Source organism: Leucopleurus acutus, assembly GCF_964270905.1.
Source record: "Leucopleurus acutus genome assembly, chromosome: 15".
NCBI classification, from domain to species: Eukaryota; Metazoa; Chordata; class Mammalia; order Artiodactyla; family Delphinidae; genus Leucopleurus; species Leucopleurus acutus.
The window spans coordinates 58017911-58033141 of record NC_139157.1 but is presented as its reverse complement, the minus strand read 5'-3'; the positions used below and the strand labels follow the sequence as shown (position 1 = coordinate 58033141).

The 15231-nt window shown below is 51.4% G+C and overlaps 1 protein-coding gene across 1 annotated transcript; it reads left to right on the top strand.

The window, feature by feature from the left end:
• Nucleotides 1-6827: 6827 nt before the first annotated feature.
• PRDM13 (PR/SET domain 13) lies at nt 6828-14513 on the top strand (the record flags this gene model as incomplete). Its single annotated transcript, XM_082855487.1, has 4 exons — nt 6828-7019; nt 8558-8689; nt 8986-9106; nt 12766-14513. Exons 1-4 carry the CDS (start codon nt 6876-6878, stop codon nt 14511-14513), a joined length of 2145 nt encoding a protein of 714 aa, XP_082711613.1. The 5' UTR covers nt 6828-6875.
• Between the last annotated feature and the right edge of the window lie 718 nt (nt 14514-15231).

Below are 15231 nucleotides of genomic sequence, written 5' to 3'. Positions count from 1 at the left end.
CTGTTGTTCAAAGAGTTTAACATAGACCCAGCAATTTCACTCATAGGTACATATCCAAAAAGAAATGAAAACATATATGCGCACAGAAAGCTGTGTGCAAATGTTCATAGTGGCATTATACATAATAGCAAATAAGAAACAATCCTAAGGTCTATCAGCTGATAAATAGATAAATAAAATATGATATATCTATACAATAAAATATTATCCATACATAAGGAATGACATACTGATGCATGCTACAACATAGATGAACCTTGATAAATTATGCTAAGTGAAAGAATTCAGTTACAAAAGACCACATATCATATGGTTCCATCTATATAAAATGCTTATGCTTACAGCATAAGCAAACCTTTGGAGACGGAAAATGCACTGGTGGTTGCCTATACCTAGGAAATTTGGGAACGTATGGGGAGTGATAGGAAATGGGTATGGGCTTTCTTTTGGGGAGGGGAGATGAGAATGTTTGAAAATCAGATTGTGGTGATGGTTGCACAATGCTGTGTATACACTAAAAAAAGAAAAACTCACCAACATTGAATTGTACAATTGAATTAATTTGGTTAATTGTACGGTAAGTGAATTATATCTCAATAAAACTGTTTAAGAAAAATGTTTTGTATATATGTATAAAAACATACCTTTCATAACCTTACTTAATTTTTATGTTGTGATCATATATATATTTGAAAGCTTTTCTGAATGTGAATCCCTACCATAAAATGAAGTCCCTACTATAAAATTCAAACATGCTTTCAGGAAACTAAAATGTATCACCATTTGGTCATGGACACAATAATGTGAGCACGAATAACACAAGCGATGGCGTCGCATTTTCAATCAAACACATAATTCGTGGTGACATTAGGATAGTACACAGGATCCTACTAGTGAACCTACTAATTGTTATTCAGAGATGCTGGTTATGAACCTGAGTTTGATTTTTAGTTGTGACATTGAGCTGGGTATTTTTATTGTTCTGTTCCTATTGCTATCATAATGACCATTTGATGAACTTCCATCACTCACAGGTTGTCCTAGGGATTACACAGGTATATGCTAGGATAGTTTCCTCCCATTATGCACCACTGGGTCATGGGTTAAAGGAAAATTCTGTGTCTCCTGAACATAGATTTACGTGTTCTTTCTTCAGGAGGTGGGCTCGCTTGGGGAGAAGGGGTTTTAGCCTGTGGAGGAACTGAAGAGAGAAAAAATGTTTGACTTACGGCTCACCAATGGGGATTGTTCATCTGTCACATGGTCATCTTCTCGGCCCAGACAGCCTCCTTGTAACTGGAGAACTCACCTTCCCACCAGGCAGGAGGCAGGGAGGGGGAAGTGTCCCTAGAGATATTGAGTTTGGGAACCTAATTTTGAGTAGAAATTTATTGCAAAAACCACTGGTTATTATTCCTTCTTGAGGTCCACACATCAACTGTTTTTCTTTTCTCCCTCTTTTTTCTCTTGCCCCATGCAGATTTTTAAAAAATTAAATCTCAAAATAATTTTTAATTGGAAACACATTCTTTTTGTGTGTGGGGGGTGGGAGATACATTCTTATGGTACCAAAATGACACCTAAAGTGAGAGGTCCCCATCTGTCCCTGAGCTTAGAAACAAGGAAATTCAGATAATCTGTATTCCCCTTCACTATTCTTTTGTGTAGTGTTCATCTGTCATTTCTGGCTTCCCTGCTCCTCAGGGGCTAAAAGAGGCTGTCACTGCTCTCTTCTTAGACAACTGTCCCAGCCTCAACTCAGGCTGATTTTCAGCGTTTAAAAGGCCTTGTCTCCTTCAGCTCAGAAACCCAGCGGCCACCTTGGAGTGGAGATTTACAAGAGAATATACATCTATATACACATCTGAATGTACAAGAATACTTATCATTATGCCTGTGTTTTAACATAGTGTGTGTATATTTTACACATACATCAGCAAATATTTTCATTGACTTATTTGGGTGTGAAGTTCTCTTTAACATACAAAAGAAGATACTTTTGTTTCTTTTGACTCTTCCCCCCCATTCAAATACCAAATTGTTCTTATTATTGCCCCAAGAGAGGGTATGTTCTTTGGGGATGGGGATGGAAGGCAGAGATAAAGAGAAAGAAAGCCGAGCTCTTCAAGGGCGGGGGGAAGGGGGGAAAACCGTCTGGGAATCTCAAGAACATCTTTATTTTGCCTTTTAACTCTCCGCCTTTCTGATTAAAGAGTTCAGACCCGCTCCCCCGCCCGCGTTCAATTATCCCCCAGCATCTTTTCTCAGAAGCTGTCACCACCACTTGCTGAACCACAGCCCCATCCTGAGCCATTAGCCCGGTTCTTTTCCATTTCGCTTTGCTTTCCTCAGTTTCTCCCTGCAAGCTTTATAAATCTCCTTTGGAGGAGGAGTGTCCAAGCGGGTGGAAGTCTGAACACAATGCAACCTGAGAATTTCTGTCACTCTCTGCATATGCTCCTAAGTGCTTTAATCCCAATTAGGGGCGGCTGACACACGGTCCTATTCATTCCCATCAGCTCTTGAATACATTTGCCTAGAAATGAACTTCACAAATAGAGGCGCTCCTAAATGTGCCCAACAGCAAGGAAAATCGAATTGAGTGCGGGCTCATTCGGCAGCGGCAGGCAGAGGAGCGTTGAATGTGAAGGTGCCCCGAGACATTGCAATTCAGCAACACAGCTCGTTGACTTTTCTTTGCACCATGTCAACCGAAAGAACCAAGAAATAAGTTGGGGAACTCCGGTTAAAAGGCAACTTGAGAGGGACTCTGAATACTTTTATTGAGCCGCTTCCAATGAAGGACTTAAAAAACAACAAAAAAGGCACCACAAAACCCACCGCGGCGTCCCGGCTGAGTCCTGGGCGCGCGTTTGGAGCCTCCCGGCCGCGGCGCACCCACCGGCCTCGCAATTAAGGGGAAAACGGCCCCGTCGCCGGCGTGTCATCTGGTGGCGTTCCCAGAGCCCGTCGTCGCCGCCGCCCTATTCAGACTCGGCCTTAATGTCCCACCCGCGCCTCGGGGGCCGCGCAGCTGGTCCGCGCTGACCCGCCCGCCCGGCCGGCGCGGACACCATCGGGGGGCGCGGCCAGGCCACCTCCGGCCCAAACTCGGTGGAGACCCAGGCCTCTGCCTCCGCCCGGGTCTCGCCTGCTGTCCTTGACCCCGCACCGCTCCCTCCAACCCGGGGTTCGGGACTCTGCGCGTGGGCCAAGGAGTGGGGTGGGGTTGGTGACTCCCCAACAACCGAGTCCTCAAGGCTAAGCGCCACGGGGAGGGTGGTGAGCAGCCAGCTCCGCCGCCCTGTGGATCCGAAGCCCAAGGACTTTGAGCCCGGGAGACCCGCAGTTCAGCGAGAAGTCCTGCTGGGGCTCTTTCCCTCTAGGCGGAGCCCAGCAGGGTCACACGTGCGCGGCGCGGCGCGGCAGCGTTTCCAGCCCGGCGCTCCGGCGCCAGTAGGCGCGGGCGGGGTCCGCCCCCTGGCGCAGGCCCGCTGAGCGCAGCGGCGCGGTGGGACTGGACTCCAGGCAGGCTCCCCCTGTGGCGGAAGGGCCGCTGCTCTCCCGCGCCCACGCCTGTTTAGGGGCAACCTGTTACCCGCGCGGCGGCATTGGCCGCGCGGTTCCGCGGTGGGCCGCCCCCAAACCCTCCTGGCCCCGCACCTCGGCGCAGAAGGGATTTCGCTTTAACGGGGCCTCTGGACGTCCATTTTCAGTCCATAAAAAAGCCAAGTGGAATGTTTTGATTGAGTCTCAACATTGTCTTTGAATAAGGCTGAGACCATGTAATTAATGTGTCTTTTTAATAAGGGACAATACGGCCGTTCAAGCTATTTAATTTCATTTAATTTTCCATCCCATTTGCTGCACAGTCCGCTTTTACTTTTAACACCCAGCCTTTCACGGCCCATCTTGCTCCACTGGGCACATTAGATTGGTTTCACCCTTGCTTTTTAGGGGAGGAAAAATAAAAGAAAATGTGTTCCTTTCCTCCTTTGTGGACAATTTATTTCACTTGGGGAACTTCAACTCTGAGCCACAGGACAGAATAAAACTGGGCGAGCTGGTGTGAATGCCTCTGGCGCAGTCCCTTTCTTCTGGTGGGGCTGGGAACCAGCCACAATTGGCTATATTAATAAATAACTTTCCTCACAGTCGGCCTTTACATGGTCCTATTGATAAAATTGTTCGCGTGTCGTTCACGCTTTTTCACTCATTAAGGAGGGCCGGGGAGGAGCCCCGAACCCAGGCCCCGCACTCGCCCCTTCCCGCTCGCAGTGCTGGTAATTTAAACTGGGTGTCATCCTGGAGTCGCCAGGCCAGAGGTTAGAGGGACATGTTCATGGCCTAAATTTATTGCCCTCCAACTCTTCGGAGAGGCTTCCTCTCCTCCCCTCCCCCGGCTTTTGCCATTTATGGGCAGCTGGATCAAAGGCTCCCTCCTCTCCGTATCAGGCAGCCTTCGCGGCCCGAAGAGAGGCAATTGGAGGGTTAAGAAGGAAAAAAATCAGTGGTAGCTCCCTCAGAAAGTGGCCCTGGGCACGGTGTGGATGCACGGATAGAGGGACCGCAGCGTATGATCGCCCAGACCCGCCGAGCGGCTCTTTTCTGCTCCAGCTGCCGCGCCTACACAGGCCTTGGAGTTACCACCTAGCGGCCATCCATGTGTCACCACCCCGCCTGACTTGTGATGCTTAGACTTGAAACCCTTGACCTGGCTTGGATTCCCCTATTAGGCAAACCGCGAGTTTTGGAGCGCCCTAAATTCATTCACTCTACAGATCATTGCTGTTGACCTTCGCACAAACGCTAGTGAATCGCAGAATGGAAGCCAAGAGTCTGCATCATCGTTCCCATTTTACGGATTAGGAGACTGAAGCTCTGAAGTAATTCTTCGAGGCTTGAGTGACGGAGCACAGACCGAATGACCCCCATTCTCTTGACTTTGTCCAGTACTGCGAACTCAGGTCTCCACCGAAGGGTGCCACACGTAGCTTCTTTGAGGGCTTCATGGGACGAACTGTTAAAATACAGGTGTCGCCACCTTGCGTTCTGCTGCCGTTGTTAATCAGAGTCATCCACGTCAGTGGCCTAAGAACCGCAGTTTCGCGGGCAGAGCTTGGTGGAGATTTCGGCGTGGCGGCAGCGGGGAGTCCTCTGCCCCTCTGTACAGTGGCTGGGCCTCCAACACCAGGCCCGAACACAGAGTCATTCAGTCCTCTCCAGGAATACCACGTCGGCCTCGTGTCCCGGTCCACTGGATTTGGGAAGTGGAGCTCGGGGTGAGCAGCACGTGGCAGGTGAGGGCAGAACTGTCACAAATATCTAATGAAATTGATCACTCGCCTAACTTATGAAAATAATTGTCCCCACGCAAATCGGAGGTTTCCCTAAAAGAAAACGAGGAACATTCTAGTTTAACGAAGTACTCGTTCTCCTAGCTTACGAACTGGGCTAAAGGCAGAGGTTATCAACGCCCACCTCGCCCTCTTTTCTGTGACCTTTGCTATAGTGCTTTTCCTTTTTTTTTTTAAGGAAAAGTCTGGTGTGTTGGTTCTGGGGAAATTAGCCCCAAGGAATTCATCCTCGTTTTAAACTTAAAAGCGTGCAGGACTTAGAGACACCGATGTAGAGAACAAAGTATGGACACCAAGGGGTGGAGGGAGACAGTGGCGGGTGGTGGTGGTGGTGGTGGGACGAACTGGGAGATTGGGATTGACATATATACACTAATATTTATAAAATAGATAACTAATAAGAACCTGCTGTATAAAAAATAAATAAAATGCAAAAATACAAAAAAAAGCGTGCAGGACTTGAGTCGTCGGTTGGTGTGCAGGGGAGACATGATTAAAAACCCAGCCCGCAGAACCCCTCTTCAAACCTCGGGTGCGGTCAGGGCGCGCGAACCCCCGCAGCGTCCGGTCCTGCGGCCTCTTCCCATTCTCCAGAGAAAGTGCGGCCCTGGGGTGCACCCGGGAGCAGAGATGAACAACTGACCTCGTCTCCCAAAACTAGTCCGGACGCTTCATACTTCGGGGCGAAACTGGACAGAGGGAACGGTAAAGCGGTTCTAAATAGAGGACTGGCCTGAACCCAATCCCCTGAAATGGTAATACGGCCGTTATTTAAAAAGTGTAGGTATTTTCTGGTGTTTTCCCATCAAGTACCTGCCTAATTTCTGTATGGCACACGCCAGAAATCAATAGAAGTTAACAAGTCCTCCAAACAGTCCCCATCTCTTTGTTTAATCTCCTTTACAATAAAGCCAAGGGGAGAGAATTAAAAATCTTTGAAGTAGACCAAGGCTCAAAGGAATCAGCCAAGTAGACTTAAAGTAGTCACTTATTTCCCAAAACTGGTTTGTCGGTGAACAATAAAAGGAAGTAAAATTTATGGAGAAATTATACAGTGGATTTGTCACTTAAAATATCGTAACTGTCTCGAGGACAATGCCCCATGCTGAGGATTAATGGTCCCGCCGGACCTTTGATTCACCAGCGCCTTTTCTTCGCCCTTGACAAATTGGATTTTTAGGAATGGGAAGGTCGCCTGGACCATTGTGCGCCAGCCATTCAGAGGCCTCGATTATGCAGGGGGCTGAGGGAACCATTCCATGTGACCCTCTCGGGTGGGACTCTGCAGCTGCTCTGCAGCGCAACTCTCTCACCAAACTCCGCGCCCTTGCGCTAGCGGTGCCAAAAGGCGCCCGCCCAGATTGAAAAGGCGCAGTGCCGGCCCGGCCGCGTCACTCCGAGGGCGGAGAACGCACGTCGGGGCGCGGCTAGCCAGCTAGCGCGCGGCTCAGGCTCTGTCGCTCGCGCCCTGCCGAGGACCCAGTGCGCCCGAGCGCCTGCGTGGCGGCGGCGGCAGCAATGCACGGAGCCGCTCGCGCTCCGGCCACCAGCGTGAGTGCCGATTGCTGCATCCCGGCCGGCCTGCGCCTCGGGCCGGTGCCTGGAACCTTCAAGCTGGGCAAGTACCTGTCAGACCGCAGGGAACCCGGGCCCAAGAAAAAGGTATTAGCCATTCCGACCTCCGCCCCCTGCCGTTCGTTCGCCTCCCCTTATCCCCTCCAGGAAAGGGGTGGATAGGGCCAGGGGAGGAAAGGGGTGACTGAGTCGTTACCTGCCAATTCTGCCCGTTGGAAGGGGACTCCGATCATTTCCCACAAGTCGCACTAGCCGAGAGCTGGACGTGGGCCGGGCTAGGGGAGAGGACGTGGCTGAGAGGGGACAGCCCCCGGGTGGGGTGCGTGGGGCTCTTTACGTGCCGGGACCACTCGGAACCCCCGATTTCCCCGGAGCGCTGAGGTGTTCTTCGCAGAGGCGACCCCTCCTCCCGCCGCATCTCTCCTCTCTTGGCAAATATGCCTTTTCTCTTTTATACAACTCACGGGCGCTGAGGACTTTTCTTACTTCTGCCCTTCAATGAGCTAATTCGAGGCTTAAATTTGACTTCAAATAATTTGATCTCATCGTCTCCGAAAAATTTATCCTTGGGTACTCTCAGTTCCTAGAACCTCCCCAGGTGTTTCCTTCCACGGGTGTCTGCTTGCGGGTTCGGGGTGAATGGAGAGAGGGTGCGCCAGGTGGTGGCTCTGACGCAGACTCCGAGGACGAGGAGCGCCCAGCCGCGAGGGGCACCGGGGCTGAGCGCCTGCAGCCGGGCTTGGAGGGGCCAGAATCGCAGTTGGGAGGCGTCAGGGCCAACACGCTCGCTCCGACTTCCCGAACAGCGTCGCGAACCCCGACCAGAGAGAGGTTCTAACAGGCCCCCGCCCGCCCCGAGGCGTCTCAGCGGGCGAAGGTCGGCCAACTGACACCAGGAATGAAGGCAGGAGTCCGGTAGCGTGGGCAGGGGTGACTGGGAAGAGGACTTTAGACTACAGCTTTCTTGTAAGGAATTGCTCCGGGCCCGGTCGACGGGACCCGCATCTGGCTCATCACGCAATCATCCTCTTCCCCAGAGTAGTATAGCCGGGCTCGCCATGCACCGCTCCATCTTCTTTAAACGCGCTTTAATTGCTTTTAAATGGCCGGCCAGCGCGCGGCCGCTTTGTTCAGACAGTTTCGCCGCGGGGCTCGCGTGCAGCTCCGCGTTTTGGTGTGGTGCCGCTGGAATGCGGAGGCAAGAGAAGAGGCGCGGGACACCCTGCGTTCTGGGACTGGCTTAGAAACGTCTCTAGCCCGGTGTTGGGGCTGCTTTTAGAACTGCGAGACGGAGAGATGCGGTGGGGGTGGGAGACGTCTTGGCACGAGATGTGCCCAGGCGCTTGGGCAGGATGCTTTCACTCCTCGTGCTGTCAAAGTGGGACAAGACGGGCGGGGTCGGCGGCGGGGGGGGGGGGAACTGTTATACTAGCCAGCCTCCCCTCTTCCTCCCTCCCCCAAGCAAGGGTCCTAAGGACTTACTCTCCTCCCAGCAGCCCACAGCGGTCTGGCCAACATGAGCACAACCATTTTCCTGAGTCGGCTGGGGGTGGAGGATACACTTGCCCGATGGGTTGTGGGCCTGGTCGTGGCACGGGGGAGAACGACCACTGCTTGTGTTGCAGGTGCGCATGGTGAGAGGGGAGCTGGTGGACGAGTCGGGGGGCTCCCCCCTGGAGTGGATAGGGTTAATCCGGGCAGCCAGGAACCCCCAGGAACAGACTCTCGAAGCTATTGCAGACTTACCCGGAGGACAGGTACTGTGGGCTTCCCCCCGCCCCACCCCACTGCCAGTTCTATCTACCGAACAGTCACTGATATTAAGAGCAAAGCACTTTAGCTAGAGGTCTCATTTAAACGTCCCAACAACCCTATAAGGTAGATACTATTATTTTCCCGGTTTGAAGAATGAGGGAATTGAGGTTCAGAGAGGTCCAATAGTTTTCCCAGCGTCACACAGAGTCAGGGCGCGGAATCGAACCTTTCCTCTCAGTTGTTTTTTGACCGATTACCCAGGAAATGACAGCAAGCTGTCCTGTTCCTTGCGTCCCAGATCTTCTACCGAGCGCTGCGAGACGTCCAGCCAGGGGAGGAGCTGACCGTGTGGTATTCCAACTCCTTGGCGCAGTGGTTTGACATCCCCACGACTGCAACTCCGACGCATGACGAGAAAGGTACCGCCTCTGAGAAAGCCTTCGGGTCAGCGCGGGTAGGCGAGAGTCCAGCCCTCCTCCGGTCTTTGGGCCTGTCCCTAGACTTGAAGGGCCTTTTTCCTGCGCTGTGTAAAACTGAATTCATACTCCCTGTCGGAGTGGGCAGAGGCGACGTCATCACTACCTCCTTTAAATCAACAGTAAATGATAAAAACAAACCATAATAATCTGGCTCTCAATGACAGGGAAAAAATACTCTTCGTGAATTTCATGCAGGTCATCCTTTCTCATTGCATACCCAAAGAGACAGTTATTTACTCACCTAAGAATCAATAAAGATGCATTAACGTAGTGTTAGGGTAACCACCTCATGAGCTCCAAAAAGTGTAACTCAAACCGAGGGGCATCTCTTCACTGGTTTGGAGGAAAGTAATGTATTTCTACAGCATTTTAGAAGCATTACGGTACTTACAGCTGGTCAGTTGGCAGGTACTGAGGCCCTTCCATTTAAATGGTATTTATTCATTTCCCTCTCCCTACTTAAATCGAAACTGGGATGTATCCCAGTTTCTTCTCAGATTTATTTGACCCCTTCCAAAGCCAAGAGCGGATTTATGCAAATTAAGGTGCAGTAACTAAAGAGAAAAACATTTTCAAACCTTCCCTAGAACACTGAGGAACACTTCCTGTGGAAAAAGGCTGGGAGGTGCTAAAATAGTTAAGATCTTGAGACTCCTTGTTATTGCACAACACTTCCATGACTTTCTTTGTTCTTTGCCAGTTGTTTTAGTTTGTAATTTCTCCTAAAGACACAGTTATATTTAAACTCAACATCATGGATGCCGTCAACTATTTTAACACATTCTCCTGAATTTCCTGCTCAATCTCATTCCTTTAGAAATAGAGTTAAAGATCTCAATACTAGTGTGGGACTTAAGACACAATTAATGAATAAGAGAATGCAGTTAATTCAAAATGATGAATCACTTCGCTTCAGAGTGTCACTGTCTTCTGTAAACTAATTCTATTGATTTTGTGGGTAGATCTGTATGTACAGTATTCATAAAAGTTATCTTAGTTTGTTCCTTGCATCACATTACATCCTCTTGTCAACTTCTTCCAGTAAAAGGGAAACATGACAAAAGCCCCATAGTGGAAAACTCTCAAATCTGCCACTATAGAACAATTTCAAGGACTCCTGGCCTTTGGGGGCCAGGAATTTTTGCACAGAACACCCTTCTTTAGACACTCTCAAATAGTACAAAAGCAACTTTTTTGAGTGGTGGCCCTCATGTTTTCATTTCAGTCAACAGAGCCTATAAACATCATATGGTCACAGATATCAAAAGAGACACCGTTTTCCTTTCGGGGAATGTGTGGGTTACTTTGAACCCTGACTTCCACAGCTTTGAGGTGCTTGAAATCTTGACCACCTTAGAGTTACATCCAGGAGAGGAGGCAAAATCACTTACGAAGTGTGTTTGGTACTTTTGGCATAGGTTGGATTTCAGAATCCAGAGAACATGTCATTAGGATAAACAAGCAAACAAAAAAACAGTGAAACAGAAAACATACATTTGCTTAAACCTTGAAAAGAGGAAGAAATAAGTAGGGATGACTGCTATTCTTCCAATATTGACTAACCCCAGTGGGTTTCAATTCCATAGTAAGATTAACAAAAATACTGACTCTTTGTTTTAGGAACAAAGCTTACTTGGCTTTGCATTGAGCTGAGTCACTCTAGGGCAGCCTCTGAAAGTGCTCTCTTTAAAAAGGGGTGATGAGAGGGAGGTTCTGAACTTAGCAGGAAGAAGGTTACTTAATATATTAAATCAACATACCCACCAAGAGAACTCAGGAAGTCTCTTCTCCCTCTCTTTTTATGAAGATTTATTTTACATGTCTGTTCAATATAACAGAAATATTGAATTGATTTTTGTTTAAGTCTTCCATAAATAATTAGGATAGGGCACATAGGCAAATCCTCTTCCCTTCTTTTTCGTTCTGCTCTACCTTGGCTTCAGCTGGAATAATCTGCTCCTTACTTGAACTTCCACCTTAGTTATCTGGGAGGACTACTTGCTTTATACAAATTCAGAAGCAAAATACATGAAGGGAGGAATATCTGAAAATTCCCCCCATTGTTGTTTCTGTAGTAATGTTTTAGAAGTTTAAGCTACTTGTGTGCAAGGAGGAAAAATTTAACTTTCCCATTACATTTAATGAAACTGACATTTACTTTGGATACTTCCTTGTGGCTCAACTAACTTCTTTCTCATAGACATCCTTCCCTTCAGTATTATTGATCAACCACAGCATTTAAAAAGACATCCAGGGCTTCCCTGGTGGCGCGGTGGTTGAGAGTCCGCCTGCCGATGCAGGGGACGCGGGTTCGTGCCCCGGTCCGGGAAGATCCCACATGCCGCAGAGCGGCTAGGCCCGTGAGCCATGGCCGCTGAGCCTGCACGTCCGGAGCCTGTGCTCCGCAACGGGAGAGGCCACAACAGTGAGAGGCCCGCGTACCGCAAAAAAAAAAAAAAAAAAAGACATCCAATTGCAAGCTCGTTGTTCTCTGTAGGGATGTAACATGACCTTTTTGAGTAAAAATTAACTTCTACCATGTGATCAAAATCTGTTTCATACATGTGTCTTTTGATTGTGTTCATAGACCCTAGCAAAATTTAAAAACTGTTAATAATATTAAACACACAAAAAAGGTTTGATGCCAAAAGCATGTATATAGTCCCTGATATAAAATGGTGCACTTATCAAAAGTTGAGTATATTATTCACACACACACACACACATACATACATCATATATATTTTACAAGGACTTTACCAAGCTTGGATTTGTGCAGCTATCTAGGAGTTAATTAATTACCAGGTGGAACAACTGACAAGGTAATGCAACATCATCCTTCTGTTTTTAGAATATCGGGACATAAGACTTTTTCTTTTCTCCCATCAAATTAAATGGAGTTAAAGAGGAAATAAAGATACAAATAATTTTGAAGAATAGCAAATCATAGTCCCTATGTGGTCCTTCAGTTGGTCACGCTCCAGGAAAACCTCAGGCAAAGTGTTTAAGGCTGGGAGGGGGTGGGGAGGGTGGGTAGTGGACATAAAAGACATTGTTCTATGAAAAGGAATGATTACATATGGCCCATACATACAGGATATTGTCTCGCCTGGTAATGAGGCGCTCACGACCATTAGATTGGCCTTTGTTCAGTTTACCCAAACTCCTTGACATACGCCACCTATTCTGCAAACGCCAACAGATGGGCCCAGGCCCAGCACAGCCCCAAACACTTGATTTAAAGCAACAGCTGCTCTCGGCTCTTCCCTGGCCAGCCTGCCTGAGCGCTGCCCTCCCAAGGAAGATTTGCTCGCATGGCCCGGAGGAAGTCTTCGTTGGAAAGGCCCAGGTCACCCCTCTCGGCCCCTGAGTAGTCTCAGAGGATGGAGATGGTGACAAAGTTGGCCATTTGGGGCTTCTCGGAGTCCTCGCTACAATGGGGCTACCGAACTCACTTATTCGCCGGAACCCAAGAATACTCCTGCTTCTTCCCATACTGCTGGTCAAAACCTGGGCTTTGCCTTGGGCGCGCTGGCGCTTTTTTTCTCTCTCGCTTGCTTGCTTCTCACTGGGTCGCTTTTTCACTTTTTCTCGCCCAGGGGAGGAGCGCTACATTTGCTGGTACTGCTGGAGGACGTTTAGATACCCCAACAGCCTTAAGGCGCACCTACGTTTCCACTGTGTGCTCAGCAGCGGCGGCGGCCGCGCCTACCTGCACCACGAGCACACGGCTCGCCAAGGCGCTGCCCCGGCCGCGGATGGCCTTCGCCTCTCCCCGAAACCCCCAGCGCCAGACTTCGCTGCGGCCGCCCCGGCGGGCACTCTTCGGGCCCACCCGCAGGTCCCGCCGGCCCTCCAGGCTTGCGGAGCGCGGGAGAGCATCAAGCGCGAGGCCTCCTCCGCGCCCTCAGCCACCTCGCCACCCCTGGCCAAGTGGGGGCCGTCCAAGAAGGGCAAGGAGCAGCCGGAGCGCATCCTGGACATGAGTGGTGCCGCCCGGGGACACGGCCACTTCCTCGGCATCGTGGGAGGTTCCCCAGCGGGGGGCGGCGGCTTGGCTTTCTATCCTGGCGTGCGTTCGGCTTTCAAGCCCGCTGGCTTGGCCAGGGCAGCCGCGGCCGCGCACTGCGACCCCTACCGGGAGGAGGGTGGCGGCAAACCTGGGGCCAGCCTGGCCTTAAGCAGGCTGCTGGGCGGGGGCCGGGTGGGCGGACGCCCGGGAAGCGGGGAGAACCCGGCGGCGGGCGAAGCGGGCCACCACCATCACCACCACGCGCACCATCACCACCACCACCACCCCAAATGCCTGCTCGCGGGGGACCCGCCGCCTCCTCCTGGCCTGCCCTGCTCCGGGGCTCTGCGCGGCTTCCCTTTGCTCCCCGGGCCCCCAGAAGAAGCGTCCGCCTTCAAGCACGTGGAGCGCGCCCCTCCCGCAGCCGACGAGCTGCCGGGAGCGCGTTACGCGCAGTTGCCCCCGGCGGCCGGGCTGCCCCTTGAGCGCTGCGTGCTGCCCGCCCTCGACGCAGGCGGCCTCAAAGGCTACCCGGGTGGCGAGTGCAGCCACCTGCCCGCCGTCATGCCGGCCTTTACCGTCTACAACGGGGAGCTACTCTACGGCTCACCGGCCGCTGCCACTTATTACCCGCTCAAACTGCACTTCGGCGGGCTGCTCAAGTATCCGGAGTCCCTGTCTTACTTCAGTGGACCCGCGGCGGCGGCGGCGGCGGCGGCGACCGCTCTGAGCCCGGCCGAGCTGGGCTCCCTGGCTACCATCGACCGAGAGATCGCCATGCACACGCAGCAACTGTCGGAGATGGCGGCCGGGAAAGGCCGCGGCCGCCTGGACGCGGGAACGTTGCCCGCGGCCGTCGTGGCGGCGGGTGGCGCTGGGGGTTGCGGCAGCGGGGGCGGCGGCGCGGGCAAGCCCAAGACGGGCCACCTGTGCCTCTACTGCGGCAAGCTGTATTCGCGCAAGTACGGGCTCAAGATCCACATGCGGACGCACACGGGCTACAAGCCGCTCAAGTGCAAAGTGTGCCTGCGGCCCTTCGGCGACCCCAGCAATCTCAACAAGCATATCCGGCTGCACGCCGAGGGCAACACGCCCTACCGCTGCGAGTTCTGCGGCAAGGTGCTTGTACGCCGTCGGGATCTGGAGCGCCACGTCAAGTCCCGCCACCCCGGCCAGAACCTGCTGGCCAAGGCGGCCGACGGCCCGGGCGCGGAGCCTGACTACCCCCCGGAGCCGGGGGAGCCCAAGACCGACAACGACAGCGACGTGGACGTCTGCTTCACCGACGACCAGAGCGACCCTGAGGCCGGGGGCGGTGGCGAGCGCGACTCGTAACGAGTCTTCCTGGGAAGCAGGGAGTGTGGGGCCGTGGACAGAGAGAAGAGGGGCTTCTGTTCTGGGAGAAGAGGAACTGCTGGTGGTGAGAAGGGCCCAGCAGACAAAACCGGTTTTGTTTTGGTTGGGCGCCGCATTTGGAACGGTGAGAAATCGCTGGTCCGATGCTGCAACTCTGAGCAAAGGTTTCGAGGTGGCTTAAAGAAATCTTGCCTTCCGAGTATACCGAGGGCCGCGGGTCCCAGCGCGCTCCAGGCTCCTGGACTCCGCGAATAGGCTCCGTCACCCTCCAAGCCAGGCGGTCTGCTCTCGGAGTTTAGGATCACATTAATGTGAAGCCACAGCGCCCTCGAGGGTGCCGAATTTAACCGCCACGTATTTTTAAATTGTTCTTTTTTGTGGAGAAAATTGTGCCTTTTGAAACGATGTTTTGTGTGTGTATTTTACATTAGCATTTCACTGCATAGGCAAAACAGTAGTCACAATTCGGTAGATGTGACATCCATACGCTTGTTTCCATTTCATCTGTTTTCGTGTCAAGGACTGCGCCTCGCTGCATTGAAGATATAGTGGTAGCAGGTGTACAAATTGGTCAAGTTGCAATTATTTATAAGAGAATAGTGACAAATGTAAAATATCTAAAGCATGAATCTAAGAGCACGCAATATATAATTTTAAAGAAAATGTCCTATTTGGTAGAGTACAAATGTGATGTATG